The following is a 24,905-nucleotide window of genomic DNA, read 5'->3' as shown; positions in this document are numbered from 1 at the left end:
ACATACATTTTTGTTTGAAAAACAGGTGTCTTTATTTTACAGTAGGTAGGGAGAGGAAAGGGGAAGGGGGATAGGGTGGAAGAAGGCCCCAGTGGGGCACGCAAGGGAGAGGTCAGTCGTCCTCCTCCACCAGGAAGCTCTCCCGCAGGGCTTCCAGGATCCGGACGGCTCCCCGCTGGGCTTCCCGGATGGCGGCGGTGCGGGGCTGACCATAGTGTCCAGCCATGCGGTCAGCCTCAGCCATCCAGGCTGGCAGGAAAGCCTCCCCCTTTCGCTCACACAAATTGTGGAGCACACAACATGCTGCCACCACGGGAGGGATGTTGTGCTCAGCCAGGTCCAGATGGGTGAGGAGGCATCAAAAGTGGGCTTTCAGTCGCCCGAAGGCCCCCTCCACCACGATGCGGGCTCTGGTCAGCCTGGCATTGAAAGCCTGGCGGGAGGGATTGAGGTGCCCCGTGTAGGGCTTCATGAGCCAGGGCTGCAGTGGGTAGGTGGCATCCCCCACCAGGCAGACGGGCATTTCCACACCCCCGACCCTGATGTGGCAGTCGGGGAAGAAGGTCCCGGCGTGCAGCCGCTGGCACACGGAGGAGTTGCGGTACACCCGGGCGTCGTGTGCTTTGCCGGACCAGCCCACATTAATGTCCGTGAACTGTCCCCGGTGGTCACACATGGCCTGCAGGATCACAGAGAAGTACCCCTTGCAGTTCACGTAACGGGACACCTGGTGTTCCGGGGCACGGATGGGGATGTGCATCCCGTCAATGGCCCCACCGCAGTTGGGGAAGCTGAGGGCGCCGAACCCCCAGATGACGGCATCTGGGTCAGCGAGGCGGACCACTCTGCAGAGCAGCACCCGGTTGATGGCCTTGACCACCTGCGGAGAGAGACATAGCAAAGCGCCAATCAGTGGGGCACCCGGGTGGCTGGGAGCGTTCATGCCCTGGCAGTGCCCCGCGCCCCACTCCCGGAAGCAACCCCCCTGGCGGCGTGTAGTACGGCCGGGACAGACCGACCCCTCCGGTACGGGGCACTTTTGCCTCCTCCCGCCCCCCCTTTGTCCCTGGGGCGGCCCATCGCCTCCTCGCAGCCCTCCTCCCCTCTGGCTCGGTGGCCGACGAGTGCCATACCTGCATGAGCACTGCTCCGACGGTGGATCTCCCCACGCCAAACTAGTTCCCGACGGATCGGTAGCTGTCCGGCATGGAGAGCTTCCAGAGGGCGATGGCCACCCGCTTCTGAAGGGGGATGGCGGGTCTCATGCGAGTGTCCCTTCTGCGCAGGGCAGGGGCGAGCCACTCGCAGAGCTCCAGGAAGGTGTCCCTCCTCATCCTGAAGTTCTGGGTCCACTGTCGATCCTCCCAGTGCTCCAGGATGATGCGGTCCCACCAGTCGGTGCTGGTGTCCAGACGCCAGACGCGGCGGGGCACGCCGGTGCCAGGGCGCCGCCGCGGCTCCTCCACGGCCCCCAGGGCGGCCAGGCGGAGAGGCAGGGGGCTGACGTGCACCAGGAGGTGCCAGGCAGCCTCGAGCCATTGGTGGCAGGCTTGCAGCAGCAAGTCCATAAAGTGCACCAGAAGGTGCAGGGCGAGCTGTGGCTCCATGTTGCCACCTGCGGTGGCCCCCCCGAAGGGAAGCACCGACAGAGATGGGCACAGAGACCAACACTTTGCTGTCCCTCGGCGAGGTTGGCAAGCAAGCAGGAAAAGCTGAGAACCGGCTGTCCAGGGGGGTCCCTTTAAGCTCGAGCCTCAGATAGCCTCAGACAGCAGCCACACAAAGCAACTACTGACCTGATGCCCTGCCAGAACCAGTTTCAGCTGCCCTTAAATGCCCCCCTGCCTCCAATCAGTGTGGACGTGCTAGTTCGAATTAGCAAAACGCTAATTCGAACTAGTTTTTAGTTCTAGATGCGCTAGTTCAAATTAGCTTAGTTCGAATTAGCGCTGTAGTGTAGACATACCCAGGGTGATTAAAAACTGGAATAAATTGTCTACGGAGGTTTTGCAATCTCCATCATTGGAGGTATCTAAAAGCAAGTCAGATACACATCTATCAGGGATGATAGATGGTGCTTGGGCCTCCCCTGAAGGCAGGGGATTGGAGGTGATGATGTCTCAAGGTCCTTTCCAGTTCTACTGTTCTATGCTGCTCCTGTGTGGATTGTATCATGACTGTTAAAATGTGAGTGCCAAATCAAGATTTTTCAACAGGCAAAGGGTTTTTCCTGTGTTAATTCTCCAACCTTTAACAAGGCCTCACCTCTCCCTGAAACTTTCCCCCGCACAGAGCAATCAGGGTTTCTCCCCTGTGTGGATTCTGCTATGTCTAACAAGATGTGAGCTATTACTGAAGCTTTCCCCACAGTTAGAGCAGTTGAAAGGTTTCTCTCCAGTGTGGATTCTCTTATGTATAACAAGATATGAGCTAGTACTGAAGCTTTTCCCGCAGTCAGAACAGTTGAAAGGTTTCTCCCCTGTGTGGATTCTTTTATGTACAACGAGATATGAGCGCCTACAGTAGCTTTTCCCACAGTCAGAGCAGCTGAAAGGTTTCTCTCCTGTGTGGATTGTCATATGATTAAGAAGATGTGTGCGCCCACGGAAGCTTTTCCCACAGTCAGAGCAGCTGTAGGGTTTTTCTCCTGTGTGGATTCTCCTATGGAGATTAAGATGTGAATTCCAACCGAAGCTTTTCCCACAGTCAGAGCAGATGAAGGATTTCTCCCCTGTGTGGATTCTCCTATGCAGATTAAGATGTGATTTCCATCTGAAGCTTTCCCCACAGTCAGAGCAGATGAAGGTTTTCTCCTCTGTGTGGATTCTCCTGTGTCTAACAAGGTCTGAGCTCTCACTGAAGCTTCTCCCACAGTCAGCAGAGCTCAAACGTGGCTCTGCTGTGTGGATTTTCTGATGTCTAGAAAGATTTGAACGCCTACTAAAGCTTTTCCCACAGTCAGAGCAATAAAAGGTTTGTCCCATCGTGTGGATTCTCTGATGTTCAATAAGAGTAGCACAGTCATTGTACGAGGAGAGTGCTTGCTCAAGGGGGATTTTCTGCTGAATGGTTTCTATGTTTCCTTTCATCCCTCTGCTCCTGTGACTGGATTCACCCTGTCCCTTCTCTGAATGGTTTCCCATGTGCCTGTCTGGGCTATGTTGACTCTTACAGGTCTCTCCCTGCTCACATATCTGGGAAACATGTCCTTCAGATCCTCCCAGCCACATTTCATGTGGAGTGATTTGCTCCTGTGCTTCCTGCTGAAGACTCTCCTCATTGTTCTCACTCAGCATCTCATCACCTGCTTGGACAGAGACAGAAACCAGACAGGAGTCATTCCCTGTATTGAGCTGAAAAGAAAACTCTGAACAGGGAATACAGAATGGGGAACATGCCCACATAATCCTTGAAAGTTCAATAATTATGAGCTGAGCCCATCCTCCTTCCACAGAGTCCTTTCCCAAAGGAGACAGACCAACCTTTGCCCTCCACTCTGACTGAAATTGAAGACAAGCTGAAAGCTCAGTGAGACTTGATAGAAGTGCACAAGTGACACCTGCTATGAGCACACAGAAATTGGTTCCTGAGTCAGTTTAGCTGATTGCTCACCTGTGTGGGTGTGTCTGATGCTCTCCCCTTCCTCACAGCCCTGGAGACCGGGGATCCACATCTCCTCCTCTCGCTCCACCCAGGATCTAGCATGAGCTTTGGAGACTGGAAATCCTGCTTGGAGAGCAATTAACCAAGTGCTGATTTTCTTCATTAAAGTCTGTGCCATTACTACTTCCAGACCCAGGATCTGACTCACCCACCCACCTACCTTGCAGAGATTGGATGTTACAAGATTCCCAGGACACATTCCTCTGCAGAAAGGATGCATTACCCCCCTGCCTGATGAATGGCCTAGCTTATTCCCTAGGGGAGTTGAATGCTCTGCTCCACTCTTAAGGGCAAATGGAAGCAGTGGGGTAGGAGTCGCGGTGCTTAGGAGTTGTGGGAAAAATGGAGACAGGTAAGTGACACCCTCACCTCAGATTCTACATCCCTATCCTCACACCCCCACTCCCAGCACACCTCTCACCCAAACTATGCTCTTCTACACCTATTCTGTCACCACAGGTGGTTGGCTTGAGGTCCATGGAAAATTTGCAGTGAGCAGTGAGGGCCATGGTCTAAAAAAGTTGAGATCCACAGCTCCAGGGTACAACTAAGTCTCCCTCATGGCCTCTTTCATCCCCTCACCCACTCCAGCGTAGGACAGGAATATGCTGCTTAAGGGACACAGACAAGGCATAGACTGCAGTGGCCACATGGCAGGTCACTAGAACTTAGAAAGGACCCAGCAGCTCCCCAGCTGTGGCTCTGCAAGGGCTCTGTCCACAAAGCTCCTGCTCATTGGCTTGGATGCTCTACTTGAACCAGGCAGAAGTAGAATAAGTTACCTGAGCAATGAGGGAAATCCTTTGCTGGCTGCTTCAGACCCTGCCTGTGTGCCACACTCCTGACCCCACCTGTGTCTGCTGCACTTCTTGTGAGGGAGGGGAAGGTGGTATCTCAGGGTGATAGCTGCTTTGTTTCTGTAGCTCAGCTCCCCTTCTGGAACCTTGGTTCTACTCTGCCACAACCACTGCCACCAGCAGCCTCTATGTATGGATTCCAGCCTTCCACCTGGCCAGCCTGGCCTCCTATTTGTTGTCCCTGTTGGCTGCACAGAATCAACCATTCACATTTTTTCTGCCTCATGGGTGCCTTCCTCACACTGTCAGCCAGACCCCTTCTTGGACAATCATCTAGTGCTGGGAAGAAACCCCTATGATTTTATAGGATTAAAATATGACTATGTAGGTCATAGTGCTACCACAAGATGGCTGTGTCTAGACTGGCAAGTTTTTCCGGAAAATCAGCCGCTTTTCCGGAAAAACTTGCCAGCTATCTACACTGGCCGCTTGAATTTCTGGAAAAGCACTGATGATCTCATGTAAGATTGTCAGTGCTTTTCCAGAAATACTATGTTGCTCCCGTTCAGGCAAAAGTATTTTTCCGAAAGACTTTTGCACAAAACACCAGTGTAGACAGCACAGTACTGTTTTCCGCAAAAAAGCCCCGATTGCGAAAATGGCGATTGGGGCTTTTTTGCGGAAAAGCGCATCTAGATTGGCCACGGACGCTTTTCCACAAAAAGTGCTTTTACGGAAAAGCGTCCTGCCAATCTAGACGTGCTTTTCCGAAAATGCTTTTAACGGAAAACTTTTCTGTTAAAAGCATTTCTGGAAAATGATGCCAGTGTAGACGTAGCCGATTTGTTGTAATAGTGCCATGTACAATGCCAATGGGAACGTTCTGATGCGATGGTTGTGATTATCCCTATCTGCACTTGGACATCATTGTTGAACCTCAAGTTATGAATATTGACCATGAGCCCACCTTTCAAATATAGGTACTGCTGTAGAAATACCTAACATGTCATTTCCATCCAGGCCAGCCAGCACACTGTGAATGGAGCATTCAGAGGGACAGTCCATCCAGAAAACATACAGGCCATGGAAAGCTCATCTCCACGGACAGACCTTCCCATGGACTTTCCAGTGAGACGGAGGGAAATGCCACCGTGGCTCATCAGAGCAGGCACGGGCATGTGACCAGTTCATGTGACACAACTCCCTCTGGTCCCTGTGTGTTTCTACTCACAGTGCTGGAGGCTTTGCTTGGAACAATGAGTCCCTTCAACCTGTGCTCCCTGTGAGCTGTGCACACGTGCAGCTGCCAAGGAGAAAATCACATCCTGCCCAGCACTATCCTGCACCTGCTCCCAGGAGGGAACCTCCTAACTGCACAGAGTGGGGGGAGGGGAGTGCTATCTCAGGGTGTCCCCAGAGGTTGTACCCAAACTCCACAGAGCATGGCAGAGGGGGGTCAGTCTGGCTGCTTCAGGATGTGAATGGTGACAGCCTGACTCTCTTAGAAGCAGTGCTCTGCTTGTGAGAGATCTCAGCAGCCTGCTCACAGTCTGTCTCACACACAAACTCTCCATCCAGATTTTTTCAGGAAGAACGGCTCTTGTGCAAGAGGAGGTTTTTGTGCAAAAAGGAGCCATCTACAGAGCTCTTTTTGGAGCAAAAACAGCTGCTAATTAATTATGCAAATGCAGCATGGCAATATGCTACTCCATGCTTCATTTGCATAAGCTTTTGTGGAAGAAGGGTGCAGTATAGACATAGTCTCTGTGTCTCACTCACACACACACTCTGACACACACAGAGATGGGTGCACACTCAAAAGACAACAGGACTCAGGGACAAAGCAGGACAGCTTACAGTGTCTTAAAGAAACAGTATACGGGGCTTCCCAGAAACTTCCCCAGTAGCAGCCAGCACACAAGCAATCTCTGTCCCTCTCTTACACACACAGCCTGTGTCACACACATGGTTGTAAAGTAAACATCTCTCTGTCTCCCAGAGATATACAGTCTTTCACCCAGCTTGCAGCACATCACTGTATTATTGTCGCTGTTACTGCTTGGCACTACCCGCAATGCACATATCGGCTGCGCCTAGACTGGCAAGTTTTTCTGCAAACTTGCCAGCTGTCTACACTGGCTGCTTGAATTTCCGCAAGAACACTGATGATCTCATGTAAGATTGTCAGTGTTCTTGCAGAAATACTATGCTGCTCCCGTTCGGCCAGTGTAGACAACGCAATATTGTGTTGCGTAAAAAAGCCCTGATCGCAAAAATGGCGATCGGGGCTTTCTTGCGCAAAACCGCATTTATATTGGCACGGACACTTTCTGCAAAAAGTGCTTTTGCGGAAAAGCATCCGTGCCAATCTAGACGCTCTTTTCTGCAAATGCTTTTAACAGAAAACTTTTCCGTTAAAAACATTTGCGGAAAATCATGCCAGTCTAGACGTAGCCATAGTGTCTCTATCATTTTATTCTTTCCAAGTGTGGATGTTAATGATCTGACTGGTCTATGCTTTTTACTTCTCTTACACTTGCATTTAACTTTTTGAGTAATGAGTGCTGAATGAACTAGCCTGTCCTCACTGAACTAATTATCCATATGGTCACTTTTAAAAAAATTAGATACTAAATCGAAAAGGGTTTTTGTTTGGTCTGGTGGCGCACAAGAGCCCATGTCAGTTCACCACAACATGCATTCCACATTTGGATGGAAAAAAGATAGGGAACCCTGCCATCCACATGCCGGAGAGCTATAAAAGGCTAGCTCCATTTGGCCTCTTCCCAGCTCCGATCGCCTGTTTATGGACATACCCTATTGAGATCATTCTACCACAGGACAGAGGACTGGCCAATCTTTAAGCAGCAACCAGACACTTACCTAACCAGCAGTTTATTCCATCATCAGCTCAAACCTGATGCAAGAACATTGCAATGTGGGTGTGTGTATTTGATTGCACCCCTAACAGTGACACCCTCACTTACCTAAGCAGCTCAGGCCGGCTTGCTGGTATTGTAAGAATACCCTGTAGGAGGCTGATACCTTTGCGGAGTCCTTTTGGGAGGTTGGCTCACCTGGCAAGGGTAGAGGTGCAGCTTTCCCATGGCTCAGAGAAGGGGAGGAGCTGAGCTGTCACTCTGTCCTGCTGAGACTACCCCATGGGACCAGGGTCAGCAATAAGGACCTGCAGCTGCACCTGCCCAGGACTACTGCTACCTATGGAGCGGGCCAGGTTACCTGTGACCTGCCCAGCCTGCCTGCAGAAGCTAGAAGGCCAGTTTTTAAGCCCAGCAGCAACAGTGGTTAAGTGCATATGGCCCTGACCTGGCTGTCTCATTGCCTAATCAAGTCATGGAGGTTGAAATATACATGGCTCCCAATCCTGACTGTCTCTGCCTGCGCAGTGAATGCTGCGGGAAATGGGAAGAACTCTTGATTCCTAGACTTAGCTCATGAGCTTTTGTCTAATTATGGATCAAAGCCCTTGAAGGGATGTGTTGTTGCTGCTGCTTCTTGTGTGCTTTGGAGAAGAGGAAGAGAAAAAGAGTCATGTGTCTCCTAGAAAGGGGCAGCGCTGCTCTTAAGCGCAGCCGTTTCTTTCCAAATTGACCAATCTCTGAGCGGCCCTGTGGGATGCAGACCTGGTGGTCAGCATGGGGGCCTGAGACTGCCTAGAGTTTCCCCTCACTCTTGCATATCACACAGAGCCCATCTGCAGGCACCAATGGCTGATTAATGCAGCTCTACCGCACGTTCTGGGTCGTCCTTGCCCAGAGCATTCCCATGAGCTGGCAGAGCCCCTGGGCAGCATGCGGCTCCTCCTGTCACAGAGGCTGTGCACATCCTGCTGCTGCAGGTTCTCTGTGCCCTGAGGATGTTTATTTGGTTTGTTCACTGGGTGGACTTGGCGGCAGTTTAAATCCTGATCCTCAGCTTGTTATGGGTTCATTGCAGCCTCCTCTGCACTTTTAAAAATATTCAACTTCCCCAGAACACTAGGACAGTGGTCCCCAACGCGGCGTCTGCAGGTGCCATAGTGCCCGCCAGGCCATTTCTGTGCTCCTGCCGAGTGACTGGGGCCGACCCGGCCCCCTGGCACATGTGAGGTGCTGGCCCCTGGTCACGCAGTGTATGGTGGCCCCACCCCTGGGCACGTGCACCCTGCCCCCAGATGTATGGTGCAAGGGGTGTGCTGGCACTGGACACGCAGCGTCCCTGCCTCTGGGTGCCCAGTGTGAGTGGCCTTGCCCCTGGGTGCCCAGCAGCCCCAAAAGGTTGGGGACCACTGCACTAGGAAGACACGTGTCCACAAAGGCAGCATAAAGGCTTTACAATTACAAATCTACCAATGGAAGTCAGATCCTGGAGGGATGATAGGAGTTACTATAGAGAACTTTCTGTGTGTGTGGCTGGTGAGTCTTGCCCACATGCTCAGGGTTTAGCTGATCGCCATATTTGGGGTGGGAAGGAATTTTCCTCCAGGGTAGATTGGCAGAGACCCTGGAGGTTTTTCGCCTTCCTCTGTAACATGGGGTACAGATCACAGCTGGAAGATCTCTGCATCTTGGGGTCTTCAAAGTATTTATATATATTATATATATATATATATATATGAGAGGATTATTCTAGGAGGGGTGGGTGAGATTCTGTGGCCTGCACTGTGCAGGGGGTCAGACTAGATGATCATAATGGTCCCTTCTGACCTTAAAGTCTATGAGTCTATGAGAACCCCTCAGCTCTCTGCACCTCTCTGCTCTGGATCTGTCTCCCTCCCACCAAACTAACCTCTCCCGCCACATGTCCATCAGCTGTTAGCTGAAACTCACCTTGGCCAAACGCAAGTGCTTCCTCTGTCCCTGCTGATAGGAGGTGACGCACTCGTTGTCCTAGAACTGCAGAGAAATCAAAGCTTGGGGTTTGCTCTATAATTCTAGCAGTGGAACATAGCATTTTCGCATTTCTCCTCCCCATCACATAATTACAAGGTGTGAGCTATGCCAGGAATAACATCAATGTTAATACCAGCTCCTCACTCCAGCCTCACGGTTGCTTCAACAAGAAAAGGGAAGCTGAGTTTGGACTGACCTGACTCTTGGCACCCCACCCCTGATGCAGCCTACTCCCCCCTGCCCAGTCTGAGCATAGAAGAAAGTGTCCAGGCTCTAGCTGATGCTGGGATGCTTCAAACAGCCCACCCCCACCTCATCCCACTGATCCTGCTACCCCTCCTCCTATTCTCCCACACTACCCCACCCACTCCCTATTTCTCCAGCACATGACCATCTTCCACCTTCTCTGCAGGGTCCAGGAGGCACCTCGTTAACAGGCTCTGTGGCATTCACTTCTTCGTGTGCAGCTGCACAGGCACACACCTTAGTGCAGTGGTTCCCAACTGCTAGTCCATGGACCAGTGGTGGGTCGTGAACTGCTGGGCCACGACACGCTGCCTGAGCGCAGGGGTAGGTATTGCACTATGACTCAGCAGCAGCCAGCAGGAACCTGGGAACCTGTTGCTCAAGAGGACCCAGGAGCAGGAGAAAGTGATCCCTGGCTCCAGCTGGGCAGCAGCAGGAAATGACACTCAGCCTCTGCTTGCTGAGACTCTGGAGCCAGACAAAGTCTAGATCTCTGAGCCCTGGAGAGAAGGAAGGGGGTGGGTGGGTAGGGTTGCTGGGCCCCCCAGCTCAGGCTACAGCCAGGAAGGGGAAATCTCCCACTGGGCCAATTTAGAAAGCTGTGCGCAGGAAGCTGTTTCCAGAGCAGTGTCCCAGCCCAGCCCCTATCCCAGGGCAGGCAGCGCTTAAGGAGAGGTCAGAGACACTCCACTCCTGTCCCTCCAGGAAAAGGGTCCCAGTGCTGCAGGGGCAGGGTTTATCCACAGGATGCTCCCAGTGGAGGGGGCTGCAATCCCTGCCCGGGCCTAGGGAAGCTGCCATCAGCTTCCAGAGTGTGCAGGGTGGGGGGAGCTAGCCATGTGGGGACAGATAGATGGGCTGAGGGGGAACAGGGATGTGTGAGGTGGGGGCAGGAGGGGGGCTGGGGGAGCAAGAGCAGTTTGGCTGGGGAAGGGAGGAGAGATACAGGGCAGCGCTTGTAAAGAAGAGGGACAGATGCCATGGCAGCTCTCTCACCCCAAGGGGCAGGAGGGAGGAGGGCAGAGGTTATTGCTGGTAGCATTTGGGGACACCTGCTCCTATGCCCCAACAAAATGTCTAAAGTTTCAAAACAGGGTGCTCCAAATGCCCTCTACCGCTGTGGGTACCCCTCTTGTACCCCTCCACCTGCAGGCACCAGTTGGGGGAGGGGCTGCCCCACTCAGCAGCCAAAAGGGATTTTTTTCTGTGATTTCTTTTAGTGTCGATATCTGCGAACTCTGATCTCTGCGGGACTTGTAACTATTTGCATATTCATTACTTGCAAAATGTCTTTGCACGTTCAATGTTACCAGTTTGTGACTGGGTTTGGTGGTTTCCGGTGTGAGAGAGGTTGGGAACCGCTGCCTTAGTGGGAATGCTGACTAGAAGGAAGACAGCGCTGACGGAACAGCAGCAGCAGGGCAGCCCAGCGCAGAAGGAAAATGCAGGACAATGTAGCACTTTAAAGACTAACAAGATGGTTTATTAGATGATGAGCTTTCGTGGGCCAGACCCACTTCCTCAGATCAGGTTTTTTTGATCTGAGGAAGTGGGTCTGGCCCACGAAAGCTCATCATCTAATAAACCATCTTGTTAGTCTTTAAAGTGCTACATTGTCCTGCATTTTGCTTCAGCTACCCCAGACTAACACGGCTACATTTCTATCACTATTCTACAGCGCAGAAGGGGCTGCCTGGAAAAGCAGCGACTGCAGCAGTGGCAGCCCACCAGGGTTCCAGGGCTGCCTTCGGCAATGGATGCTCCCGCCAGCAGAAGCCTCAGTGGCAGCGAATCCAACAGCCCCCCGGGCTTTTCTCTGTGCCCCACAGAGCAGCAGGGATTTCAGCAACAGCTTGCCAGGAACTCACCAGCGGGCCCTGGGCTCTTTGCGTTCCCCAACCCCCTCTAGCGCCTGACACAGGAGAAGCGGACAGAGGGGTTGCTAAGAAAAGGGAAAGACAGACGAGGAACAAACGGGCAGTGGCAGAATGAAAAGGGGCAAGTCGAGGTCAGACCACAAGACTATGAAAGTGGCCCTGGGGGATTTGTCTGCCTCCCCTGCCATCCAGTTTTCTGCTACCACCAGCAGCTGGCTGTGATCCCTCTGAGACATCTCCTCTGAAATCTCTGAGAGCTGCAGAGATCTCCTCAGCTCCTGAAAGCTGGGCTCTGCCATCACATCTGCCCCCATGGTTCGAGGGTGGAGATCTCCAGCCTGAACTCCTCCTGCTCACCCCCTGCTTGTGCCACAGGAGGGTGGATGTCCCTTGGGTGCCCCAAGGCTGGTCTTGGCTGGTGTCACCAAAGTCACTGATCTCCTGGACAATGGTTGGCAGGACTGAGTGGACCCCAGGGTGCTTGCCCAGGATGTAGTGTTGCCAACACAACACATCCTCCAGGAGGTAAAGGCTGCCTTGTCGCCTGCCTCTGTGCCTGTATCACCTGGTTCGCTGGAGCTTAATGGCAGGCCCCTGCCGCCTCAGCTCCCACCCATCACTCTGAGCCTCCCATTTCAGCTGCCTCATATTGAGGGGCACCCAATTGTATGAGGTATTAAGGGGTTGCTAATTGGATTGGTACTCTTGTCGGGGTGGGACACGTCTCATTGTACCTGTGCCAGGGGAGCTGGGACACTAGCACCCTGCTCCTCTGACAATAAACCTGGCTGAAAGCCTGAGCCCCTGAATGGAGCTTGTGTCTTTCTACAGCAACAACCTGAGCTGTGGGGCACGGACAAGACGCACACTCTGTCAATGTAGCTCAAGGGTACCTGTGGCGGGGTAGCCCCGCCCCTCCCGGAAGCTGCCGGGGCGCCACGGCCGCGGGGGAAAGGACCCCCCCCGGCGCGGCGTGTATAGCCGCCTGCACCCCCCGAGCGGGGGCGGAGGCGCACCGGCCGGGTTACGAGCCGGGGCCGGCGGACAGCGCGGACAAGGGGCAGGGGGAGGAGGCCACGAGGGTGACGTCACCGGCGGGCCGGCCTGAAGGGGGGCCGGAGGCCGACAAGGGGGGTGACGTCATCTGCCTGCGACCGGTGGGCAGTTTAAAAGGTCGCACTGGACCAGTGAGGGGGGGACACTGGTGAGACGGACCCACCCTGGCAGCGAGCGGGAGGGCTCAGGTACTGGAGGCCTTGGGTGGGGGCCCGGGCAGAAGGCCTCGGGGGCGAGGTGATTTAGGCCGGGGGGGAAGAAGTGGCCCAGGGAGGGGCCGTGGACCCCAAGAGCGGGGGAGTTTAGGGTTCTCAACCCCCCCCCACTAGGTGGGGATTCTTTTCCTGACCTTAGGGCCCTGGGTCGGGGTCCGGAGCGAGGGTGGGCCCGGACCCCCTTCCTCCAACCGGCTGAGCTGAGCAGAGCTGGGCGCGCGTGGCCGACAACGGCTAAAAGGACTAAGGGGGGGGCGGACGGAAGCCCTCCCCGGGGGCGAAATCCCCCACACGTGGTGGAGAATGTGGGCACTGTAGACCCCGAGACGGGGGTCTAGACCAGGGGCAAGGCGCTAACGGGGTGTTGATTGTCAGGAGACGATGGAGGCGAATAAGATCTTGGAGTGGTGGACGGAAACCCAAAAGGCGCAGCAGCAACAGCAGATGCAGGCGCTGCAACAGCTCCTCAACCAATTCCAAGAGCGGCAGGAGCAGATGGCACGAGGGGCCCCGGCTGGGATACCCGGGGTGGCCGGGGGCCCCGGAGGAGGGGAAGGGATCGGCACCCAATTACCGATACGGCTAACGAAACTGGGGCTGGAGGACGACCTGGAGGCTTTCCTGGTGACCTTCGAGAGGGTGGCCACCGCAGCGAAATGGCCCCAGGAACATTGGGCAACCCTCCTCGCGCCCTATTTGTCGGAGCCAGCCCAGCTGGCGTACCGGGGGATGTCGGCCCGCGACGCATTGTGCTACTTCAAGGTTAAAGAGGCAATTCTCGATCAGCTGGGGGTCACCCCAGAGACCCACCGCAGGCGGTTCCGTGAAGCCAAGTATGATCTTCATGAGCGACCGCGAGCCATGGCCCAGCGGGTGAAGGAAGCGGGGATGAGATGGCTCAAACCGGAGACCAAGACAGGGGTCCAGGTGGACGACCTGGTCATATTGGAACAGTATGTCTGTATCCTCCCCGCGGAAGGGCAGCAATGGGTGCGGCGGAACCTACTGGAGACCCTGGACGAAGCCGTAACCCTCATGGAACATTACTTGGCCGCCGAGGGGACAGAAGGGAAAGTAACTACGGGGCCCCCGAGGGATCCCAGGAAGGGCGAAACAGGGGCGCCAAAGCCCGTAGGAACTCAACGCGGCGGGGAGGTACGGAGAAACCCCTTAGGGCCCCTCCCTGAGAGGAGGTTGGCACCCTGGTGGAGCTGGCCGGGCGGCGAAGCCAGGGTGGACTGGGTGACCGAGACGGGGTCGGGTGCCCCCCCGCCAGAAGGAACCCCGAAGGTAATTTGCTATCAGTGCGGCCAGGAGGGCCACTACAAAAGGGACTGCACCCTGATGGACTATAGCTTCGGACAAAGGCGCGCCGGCGGCACCGACAGAAGGGCAGCAAGTCTGGCGCAGGTAATAAAAGAACTGTGGGTTAATGGGAACCCGGTGGAAGCCATATTAGACTCAGGGTGCGGACAGACCATTGTCCGAAAGGATGTGATATACCCGGTGCGGGCCAGGGGCGCTCCCATAGCCCTCCAGTGCGTCCATGGGGACATTCATTACTACCCAACGATCCGCGTACGGATAGGGGATGGGGAGCTAGAGAGCGAATGTGTGGTCGCCGTCGGCCCTAAACTAGCGTACCCACTCTTGTTGGGGTGGGATTGGTCCGGCCTAAAAAGACTCTTAGGGCAGTGGGGCAGGGCAGGCAACCCCAGACAGGAGCCAGAACCCGGGCAAGGGACCCTGGTAGCCCAAGGAGAGGAGGACGGAGGGGGAGCCCCGCCCACCACTTTCCCATCGGGGGGACGCTGGCCATCGCCCGCCTCGAGGTGGAAGAAGGGGACTTCCTCACGCAGCAACGGGAGGATCCCACCCTGTGGGCGGCCTGGGATCAGGTGCGCACAACCAGCGAACAGCCGGGAGGAAACCCGCCCGACCGACCTGACGGGCCCCGATTCGAGGTAAGGGACGATCACTTGTACCAAGTATCCCGGGGGAACTTCCTGGGGAGGAAAGATGGCAGCTGCTGGTTCCCCGGCCGTACCGGTGGAAGGTCCTGGAATTGGCCCATGAGCACCCGTGGGCTGGACACTTGGGCACGGAAAAAACCCGACAGAAGGTGCTACAGAGATTCTACCGGCCCGGGGTGTACCAGGAAGTTAAAAATTTCTGCAGTTCCTGCCCGCAGTGCCAAAAGACGTCCGGGAATCGGGTGCCGCCAGCCCCCCCGGTCGCCCTTCCCGTGGTTGGGACCCCCTTTGAACGGGTAGCGTTGGACCTGGTGGGACCCCTCGAGAAGTCGGGGCGCGGGCATAGTTACATTCTGGTCATCGTGGACTATGCCACCCGTTGCCCAGAGGCGGTGCCCCTGAAAAGGGCCACAGCACCCGCCATAGCCGAGGCATTGGTAAAACTGTTCTCGTGGGTCGGGTTGCCCAGGGAATTGCTAACGGACCAAGGGACGAACTTAACATCTAAGGTTATGACAAAACTGTGTAGGGTGTTGCAGATCAGGAAGCTCCGGATGTCAGTGTATCACCCCCAAACAGACGGACTAGTGGAGCGCTTCAACCGCACGCTGAAGGGGATGCTCCGAAAGTTCGCACAGGACGACCCCCGTGAATGGGATAAGTTGCTCCCTGCACTGATGTTCGCCGTAAGAGAGGTACCGCAGGCGTCACTCGGGTATTCCCCCTTTGAATTGTTATACGGGCGGCGACCGCGAGGGGTTTTGGACCTCGTAAAAGAAGGGTGGGAAACGTCGGTCTCCCCTGCCCTGGGAGCCGCCCAATACGTACAGAAACTGAGGAAAACCCTACATGACTTGGCGGGCCGGGCCCGAGGAAACCTAGAAAAGGCGCAAGAAGGGCAGAAGACATACTACAATAGGAAAGCGCAGGTGAGGGAATTTGAACCGGGAGAGCAGGTCCTACTATTACTTCCTAGTGGGGAGTCTAAGCTCTTAGCCCACTGGCAGGAGCCCTTCCGGATAATAAGAAAACTAGGCCCAGTTGACTACGAGGTGCGGGTAAACGGGAACCGACGGGAAACTCAAATTTACCACGTGAACCTGCTAAAGAAGTGGCACACGCGGGAAGCCCTCCTGATCGACCCTCGGGCAACGGACATCGAATTGGGCCCGTGGGGGGAGCCTGAGGTGAGGATCGAGGGGACACGGATTGGAGAAAAGCTCCTGCCCCTGAAACAAGAACAACTATACCACCTCCTCAACCGATTCAGGCCAGTATTGACAAGCCGACCCGGGCAGACCCCTTTAATACAACACAAGATAGAAACGGAACCAGGTAAAGTGGTAAGAGATAACATGCGCCCCCTTCCCCGGAAGCTATAGGGTACAGTGAAGGAGGAACTCCAGTCCATGTTGGAGTGGGGAGTTATACAAGAATCCCGTAGTGAGTGGCGGAGCCCCATTGTCTTAGTGCCCAAAGCAGATGGATCAACGAGGTTCTGCATAGACTTTCGCAAAGTCAACGCGATCTCTCGGTTCAACGCATATCCCATGCCACTCATAGACAAGTTACTGGGCCGTCTCGGAAGAGCCGTCTATTTGTCGACCCTCGATTTGACCAAGGAGTATTGGCAGATCCCGCTCTCACCCGAAGCCCAGGCAAAAACAGCGTTCGCCACCCCCTTTGGGCTATATCAGTTCAAGAACATGCCGTTCAGGCTGCATGGGGCCGCGGCCACATTTCAAAGACTCATGAACCAAATCTTAAGGGATCATCAGGACTACGCGGCCGCGTATATCAACGACATCGTAATATTTAGCGAGTCCTGGGAAAAACATTTGGACCATATAGCCAACGTGTTAGAAGCCCTGAGGCGGGCGGGGCTCACAGCTAACCCAAAGAAGTGTCAATTTGGGAGGGCCGAAGTGTCATACCTGGGGTACACAGTGGGGAGGGGGAAACTCAAACCCTTAATAGATAAGGTACAGGCCGTGCGGGAACACCCTACCCCAACCACAACAAGGAAGGTACGACAATTCCTCGGCTTAGCGGGCTACTATAGACGATTCATTGCTAACTTTTCATCTTTAGCCGCACCCCTCACAGATCTCACACGGAAAGGACAACCCGAGAGGGTAAGGTGGACACCAGCTTGTGATGACGCGTTTCGAAAACTGAAAGACCGGTTGGTACACGCCCCGGTGCTGGCACAGCCAGATTTTAATAAGCCTTTCACCCTACAGACCGACGCTTCCGAGGTGGGACTGGCGGCCGTACTGACGCAAGAGGAGGTAGGAGAGGAACACCCCATCCTCTACTTAAGTTGCAAACTCTTCCCCCGGAAAAGGGGGTACGCGATGATCGCAAAGGAGGCCTTGGCCCTAAAGTGGGCTATCGATTCACTACGTTACTTTCTTTTAGGCAATAAATTTACCATGGTGACGGACCACGCCCCGTTGCAATGGATGCAACATATGAAGGACACGAACCCACGGATTTTGCGGTGGTATCTCAGCCTGCAACCGTACCAGTTCCAAGTCACGCACCACCCTGGGGTCAACAACGGGAACGCGGACTGGCTGTCCCGCGCAGTAGAAACCCCGGAGGCAGTAATGGCGAGTATGACGCGAGACTTGAGGGGGAAGGTGTGTGGCAGGGTAGCCCCGCCCCTCCCGGAAGCCGCCGGGGCGCCGCGGCCGTGGGGGAAAGGACCCTCCCCGGCGCGGCGTGTATAGCCGCCTGCCCCCTCCGAGCGGGGGCGGAGGCACACCGGCCGGGTTATGAGCCAGGGCCAGCGAACGGTGCGGACAAGGGGCAGGGCGAGGAGGCCACGAGGGTGACATCACCAGTGGGCCGGCCCGAAGGGGGGCCGGAGGCGACGAGGGGGGTGACGTCATCTGCCTGCGACCGACGGGCAGTTTAAAAGGTCGCACCGGACCAGTGAGAGGGGGGGACACTGGTGAGACGGACCCACCCTGGCAGCGAGCGGGAGGGCTCAGGTACTGGAGGCCCTGGGCAGGGGCCCGGGCGGAAGGCCTCGGGGGCGAGGCGATTTAGGCCGGGGGGAAGAAGTGGCCCAGGGCAGGGACGTGGACCCTGAGAGCGGGGGAGTTTAGGGTTTTCGACCCCCCCCCCGCTAGGTGGGGATTCTTTTCCTGACCTTAGGGCCCTGGGTCGGGGTCCGGAGCCAGGGCGAGCCCAGACCCCCTTCCCCCAACTGGCTGAGCAGAGCAGAGCCGGGCGCGCGCGGCTGACAACGGCTAAAAGGACTAAGGGGGGGGCGGACGGAAGCCCTCCCCGGGGGCGAAATACCCCACAGTACCCCACAGGCACTAACAGCAGCCAGACCCATCTGCTGATCTTGGCTGGCCCCTTCCACTGACACCTCCAGCCAAGGCACAACATGGGCAAGATAATGGGGAAGCACATTGAGACCTTGGCTGTGGGAAGAGCAGACCCTTTGTTATGTTCTTGAACCTGCTTCCCCTGACAGGAGGCGTGGAGGGAAGTCTCACACAGGAGCGAGGATTAGTGGGGCTGCTACTCCTGACACTGAGGCCTCAACCAAACCCAACCTAGCTTCTGATACCGGAGGGGACAGGAATCCTTACCCAACCAGTTCACAGACTCATAATTCTCCTGCATCACATCCCTGTAGAGGGCTCTCTGGCCCGGGTCCAGCAGAGCCCATTCCTCCTCAGAGAAATACACAGCCACCTCCTTGAAGCTCACCGGCTCCGCCACAGCCATTTCCTGTCCCTGGCTCTGCAGGCCAGGGGCTGAGCTGGAGACAGACGTGGCAGTTTTGCAGCCTGTCAGGGGGAGAAGGGCAATTGGAGACATTTCAGAAGGGGCTTTAATCCTTTCCACACCCCCATTCCGCCCAGACACTATTCCTAGTGATACACATTCTAGATATTCCATAAACAGCACCTTCAAGTTAGATCCCAAATCCATATTCATTTCTCTTGGTACCTACTTGAGTTTCAACATTACTGCGCCTGTAACAATGAAATTCAATTCTCAGCACTCAGTGTTTCTGATAAACCATATATTCACCTGCCTGAACATGGACATAGGTTAAATTTAAGCGGCTGTATTGAAAATTCTTAATCTTCATTCATTGATTCGCAGCACAAATTATGGTTCTCTCAGCTGACGCAGAACAGAGATTAAATGAAGTTAAAACCATTCAGATCATATAACACGTATACTGTTTGCAGGATGAGTTTTTAAAATTCGTGGATTCATGGGGTCAGAAGATATCTTTAGCCTTGCAGTCTGACCCCCTCTGTGGCACAAGCCACTGCACTTAGTCCAGTTAACCAGGCACAAAGCTCTGTTTCCCCACAGCATGTTTCCTAGAAAGTTGCCCAGTATTGATTTGAAGACATCAAGAGATGGAGTTCATCAGTTCTTTTCTCATTTGTTTCAGCAGCTAATCCTCTTCCCTATCAAACAATTGTGCCTCTTTTCTAGCCTGAAATTGTCTGGCTTCAACTTTGAGTTATTGGCTCTCACTGAGCTGTAGCCACTAGACCAGTGGTGGGCAATTCATTTTGATGGGAGGTGGGCACTCCAAGATTTTGGAAAGTGGTTGAGTTGCACTCTTCCATGACACTAATGGAGGAAATGCACGGGCTGGCTGTATTTTGCTCAGGCCTGCACTACAGTGAACAGCCCTTGGGGATCCAGCAGTTTCTTGCCATGAACAGACTGATACAGTGGAAGCCAGTCAGCTCTCAGCCTTTCAGCCTATTTATGGCTTGAAACCAACCCCATATTGAAACTGAGCAGTGAAATCTGAGCCTGCAGGTGCTGTCCATTGTGTGCTTTAACTTCATCCCTGTAGCATCATACCTCAGAGACCAGTGTTTCTCAAAGTGTCCAAAGGTCCCCATACAGTGCCCCTGGGTCTCCTCACTGATCAGTGGGTGAGATTTAGGGCTGTGTGCACCATGGTCGCTGGGTTTGGTTGGTAACTTTAATGACAATCCCATGAAAATGTTTTCACGGGAATTTTCTCATCATTTAAAGAATCTTCACCTGCAAATTTACCTTGTCTGAAAGCTCCCAGGGATTTTCTTCTTCCTCTCTCCAGTGCAGAGGGCAGAGTGTCTGGAGGGAGAAGGAATAAGGGAGGTGAGATTCCAGACTCTCCTCTTCATAACAATGTCCCCACTGTGAACTCTGTGTTTCAACTGTATCAGAGACCAGACAGACACACACTCAGGTACTGAGTATGAAAGAGTCTGAAACTTTCATTTCCTCTCTCGCTTGAGCACCTCCCAGCAATGGAGCCAACATCCCTGCAGCCTCACCCCCATCCCAGGGGAGACAAGCTGTAAGAGAGATTTACTTTTCCCTCCTCACCTCCTCCCACTTGGTTTCTCAATTCACTTATTGCCTCTTATCATAACCGGAAGCTGTGGTGGCAGAACACATGGCCATCACAGTAACTTTAGCCATTTTGATCTCTGAATGAGAGGATCAGAGTTTGCAAACCCCTGGCTCTATCTGCAAGCAGTTGGGTCTGTTCACTCAGTGTCTCTGAGAGCTGAGTTATGGGGCCGTCATTCTCCACGTGGGAATTGAGCTAGGGGAAGTTTGGCTTCAGAGGCCAGATTCAACAGTTTTAGATACTTGAACCACTTTCCCCTCCTCCATCCCCTCTAGGTACCTTTGAACTCCCTCAGAGTCTCTGACAGAGCAATCGTTTTCTGGGAGAAACTGCTGACTTGTTCTTCTAGTTCAGGGGAAATCTCCTCTGGCAGCTGGAACTCCCCTGTCTCACACCTGGACAGAAACAATTCCATGTAACTGTATTTAATTTACTGATGAGAAGTTCCGGCTAGTAAGTCTCAGCTTTAACAGGTCTGGAGTTAGAATTCCTCCAATTCTCCCAGTCTAAGAGATGGGGCAACACAGTCCATGGGCGCGCAACCCTCCCCGAAAGGTCTCATTGCTGTTCTTCACTTCTGGCCTAGCGAGACCAGCTGGGGGACAAAAGGGGAATTGAGTCTCCATGGCCATCTCACTCCTTGGCCTCCAGGAACTGAGGAACAGGAGGTTCCTAGGTGAAGGGCTGAAGGAATCTGCCCACTAGGGACTAGACAGACTCCAGCTGCCCCCTCCCCAGCTCCTTCCACACAGGTCTCCAAACAGCCCTTGAGTGGGACAGACTTTTGATCCCTGCTGCTCTGGGCTGAATGTGCCTAGTAGTGATATGCCCATGTTCCAGTCCCACAGTCCTGAGGCAGCCAGTCCCCAGTGAGGTGACAGCTCTAGGAAATATTTGACGTCAGACTGTGCCCTGAATGGGGAATTCCAGAGTCTACTGTGCAAGGGTGAAACCCTCAGAATTAAATCAGAGACATTTGTATCCAACATTTGGCTGTACAGCCCTGGGGAGATGTGCTGCTAACATCAGCTCCAAGCCCTTTCCCTGCGCTGTGTAGTGAGATGAGTGAGAACCACCTACCTGGTCAAGGTGTTTCTGATGTCCTAGAGAAAAGAGACAGAAAAGAATCTCAGCCCCATTGGACACACATAGGGGACCGCAGGGAAGGGATTTTGTAAACATGGGAAGAGGGGCCTTGCCTTGGCCCCAGGCCCATGGATCCCCTGAATGAGTGGAGCTTTGCCATCTCTAATAGCTCTGTGCCCGTAACTCTGCAAACCACAACAGTCACTCACATGTCAGCAATGCATGCGGTGTTACACTGAGATTGGATGGCTGGATCCCAGCACTTGTAATTCAGGAGCCTACCTTCCCTGTGTGGGAAGCTCAGACATTTCTCCCTCAGTCTCACCTGTAGAAATTCACTCGCTAGTTTCTGACACATCCCCTCCACCTCAACGATCTGCTCGCTGAAATGGGAAATCTGCGCAGAGAGTCTCCTAACAGTGTCAGTCTGGAGCCTCCCAACCTCCTCATCCAGCTTCTGCAGCTGGGCCAGCAGGAGTTGCTCTTGTTCTTCCAGGAACTGTCGCAGCTGCTGAAACTCAGCCACAATCATCTGCCTCTCAGCTTGGGTCCATTTCTGTATGAAAACAGGGAAAGTGATGGTCAGGGACATGGATGGAGCCTGGGGCCCTTTTAAGGGAAGCTGAGTTCGCAGTAGGGAGAACTTCTTGGAAAACCCTAAAATTTGTGATACTTGACTCTACTCTTTGGGTACTAGGCAGAGGCATCTCTTCCAGCATCTTCTTTGGCCCTGTGTCACTCTGAAAGGGATGTCATGCTGTCACGTACAGCAGGTTGTGTTATTTATGGGCGCTGGGACTTTCAGACCCAAAGCAGCAGGAGGCAGGACTCAGCTCCAGCCTGACAGAGATACCCAGGAAGGAAAAAGAAGGAAACATGTTAATGTACCAAGTGAGGAGACAGCCCTTCAGGGGCACACTCAACTTGGGGAGGATGTCTGGGAAAGCCACAAGAGCTGGACATTAACTCATCCACTGACATGAAAGCTCAGGGCTTGTCTACACATGGATCTAACTCAGCAATCTATGATCCAGGAGAGATACAAACAAGCCCAATCTCACCAGGCCACACAGGAATCTGCCTCCTAACACAGCCCTCCCACTGCCAGTCCCTAGCCACTGGCACCTACCAGATACTCCTGGCTTTTCCCCTCTGCTGTCGTTTTCCTTCCCAGCAGCTTTTCTCTCTCTTCCCTCAGAGTCTTCAAATGGGCCTTCAATTCTTCCTGAAGAAACAGAAATAAGCACCAGGGTAAATCCATGAGATGTTGGGAGCCCATTTGTCTGCCTCTAAGATAGAGCTCTGGAAAACTGGCACCGTCCCTGTCCAGCAAGGACTCAGTCCTGGATGTTACTTTGTCCATTGAAAAAGGACAGGAGGAGACTGCAGATGCAGCAGGATGCCTGTGAGCGTGGGGGAAAAAGTGGTTGTGGCACCTTCATAAAGAATGATGTAAGTGGGGATGAGGGAGGTAAAAAGGGTTAAAAATACTAAGTAACTGATTACAATTTAATCTGTTACAGTTTTTTTTAAATCCGCTGACAGACAAGATCAGTAGTAGATGTGGTCTCTCCTGGGGGGCAGGGCTCTCTCGCGGGTGGAGACTACCAGCAGCTCCAGACTGACATTCACTGCTGGGAACAGTGGGGAGTTTAACCAGTAACTGGAACCAATAAGCATTTGCTCATCAGTTAACCAGTTTGAACCCTGGCTACTACCCAGTCAAATCCCAGTGATATCTGGCATGGCTCTGCACCGCCTGGAGCCCTACTATGGGCGGACTCAAGATGCTCGGGGCCCCACAGCATCCAGCCCAGCGACCTCCTCTAGTGCCGGTTGCCGCATCTATCTGTAACCCCTCATAATTCAGCCCAGGAGTTCAGCATCTTAGTGGGAAATCTCCTCTCCCTGCAGGGCCTGAGGCAGGTAGCAAGGCGTCTTTCCCTCCAAGGGCCACACTTCATCACTGTTCAGTGATGTGGAGAGGCAGGGGGGAGTGTGGCTTAGTGGTTAGTGTAGCCTCGGACTGAGCGTGGAGAGAGCAGAGTTCTGGACTAAACTCTATAACTGATGTGCTTGGTCACCATAAGGAAACTTGCTGCTTCATTTTCCCTTCCCACCATTTGTGCAACTAGACTATGACCTGCTCAGGCCAGAGACTGTCCCTTGCTGGGCATTATGGGTCTATAAGACAACTGATAGATTACTACTGCTTCTCAGCCAATCAGTAACAGCTTTTAACCTCCTCTTCTCCAGTCCTAAGGCAGCTCACTCCCAGAGACTGGCCTTCAGCTCCTGTGATGTAAACTAGTGTTTCTCAACTGTTTTTTTTTTTAAATAAAGTACCCCTTAAAAAAAAAGTACCCCTAGTACCTACAGTTTTCAGACACACCATTTTTTTCCTACCATTGCAACACATTTGTTTAAATAACTTAATTGTAGCAGGGCAGGCAATTAAATTTTTGGGTGTAAGAATTACAAAAATAACAAAGCGTTGTAAAACATAAAACAAAAATTCAGTTCTCTCCAAATTTCAGTTGTGTTGATGTACCCCTCCCCCCCCCCCCCCGTTTTGTGTCAAGTACTCCTAAGGGTACTCATAGCACTGGTTGAGAAACACTGATCTAAACCTCTCTGATTGTTAACACCTTCCCTTATGTTAAAACCCCTCCTGTCACCACTGAAAGCTGGGTTTCAGGATTCAGAGCCTCAGAGAAACTTTTCCCACATCAGGTATCTGTAAAAACTTGATGTAAGTTGCCACAAAGCCAAAATATTTACTTTTTACAGCATCTCTTGTACCATGAAGGCTTTAAAGAGCCATGCCAGGTAACAGTCAGTGAAATTAGCCTGTAATTAAAAGCCAATGTTATTTCCCATCACACTGGACAGGAACTCTGTACCTTGTACTCCTGAGCAGCTTCCTATAAAGGTACCAGCTTGTGAACCTGGGATTTGTCTCACACCACAGAGATGGGAGTTTGATCCTCTTCACAGAACAGCATCAGAGCCTCCTGGTGCTCCCCACACACCCTGTCCCATGTTGCTCTCTTTGCTACCTGGAAACTCCATCACGTTTGCTAGCCGCTGAATGGGCCGGAGGGGTCCCTGCTGCTGTGTGTCTCTGCACTGAGGGGGATCTGCCAGAAATTGTGCCCAAACTCCAGAGTGACAGGGGCTGTGAAATCCTCCAGACAGACGGGACGTGTCGCTTCCTACCTGGAGACTTTCCACAGGGCTCTCTGCAGCCATGGCTGCCTCAAGGCTAGGGGGCTGTGTCACTTCCCTGCACTCAGCAATGGAGGGGCAGATCCCGGGGACCGGTGTGTGAGGTACCAGCACTGAGGATACAAAAAAAATCAGAATTAAAAATAAAAAAAAGCCCCCAAAGTCTTGTTTACCCCCTGCCCAGCCAGAAGCCCTCCCCTCCCCCTCTCTGTGTTCCTCAGGTCAGGGTCCCCCTCACCCTGCGTTAAAATCCCCCCTCCGCAGACAGCCCCTCTGCGCGCCCCCGGCCCGCACCCAACGATCACCCCCGCCCGGCGGGAGCATCAGGGAGCTCCCCGGCCCCGCCCGCTCCCGCTCCCCTTCCCCGCGCGGCAGTTGGAGCCGCTGTCTCCAAAGAGCCAAAAGGCACCGCGCGCAGGCTGGTGTCAAGATCTATCCACAGTCACCGATTCAGCCTCCCAGCCCCACCTC

General features: G+C 53.8%; 1 protein-coding gene across 1 annotated transcript; it reads right to left on the bottom strand.

Moving 5' to 3' along the window:
- LOC102454509 (uncharacterized) lies at positions 1-24,691 on the bottom strand. The gene is made up of 12 exons (XM_075912885.1): positions 24,673-24,691; positions 24,426-24,547; positions 22,336-22,431; positions 21,532-21,762; positions 21,201-21,223; positions 20,400-20,515; positions 19,778-19,837; positions 18,331-18,531; positions 9,290-9,355; positions 3,613-3,729; positions 1,134-3,304; positions 1-880 (listed from the first exon to the last, which is right to left on the bottom strand). The coding sequence occupies exons 2-11, from the start codon at positions 24,456-24,458 to the stop codon at positions 2,298-2,300; spliced, it is 1,950 nt and encodes a 649-aa protein (XP_075769000.1). The 5' UTR covers positions 24,459-24,547; positions 24,673-24,691; the 3' UTR covers positions 1-880; positions 1,134-2,297.
- Between the last annotated feature and the right edge of the window lie 214 nt (positions 24,692-24,905).

The sequence above is a fragment of the Pelodiscus sinensis genome, chromosome 31, assembly GCF_049634645.1.
Source record: "Pelodiscus sinensis isolate JC-2024 chromosome 31, ASM4963464v1, whole genome shotgun sequence".
Lineage (NCBI taxonomy): Eukaryota > Metazoa > Chordata > Testudines > Trionychidae > Pelodiscus > Pelodiscus sinensis.
Note: the sequence above shows the minus strand (reverse complement) of the source record. Positions and strands in the feature narration are given on the sequence as shown.

Excerpts from the sequence above, each read along its gene's own strand:
- LOC102454509 (XM_075912885.1), bottom strand. The coding sequence starts at position 24,458 with ATGGCTGCAGAGAGCCCTGTGGAAAGTCTCCAG. Across the intron at positions 21,224-21,531 it reads TAGCGAGTGAATTTCTACAG|GACATCAGAAACACCTTGAC; the intron begins GTGAGACTGAGG and ends TCTTTTCTCTAG. Across the intron at positions 20,516-21,200 it reads ATCAGAAACACCTTGACCAG|GTGTGAGACAGGGGAGTTCC; the intron begins GTAGGTGGTTCT and ends GTTTCTGTCCAG.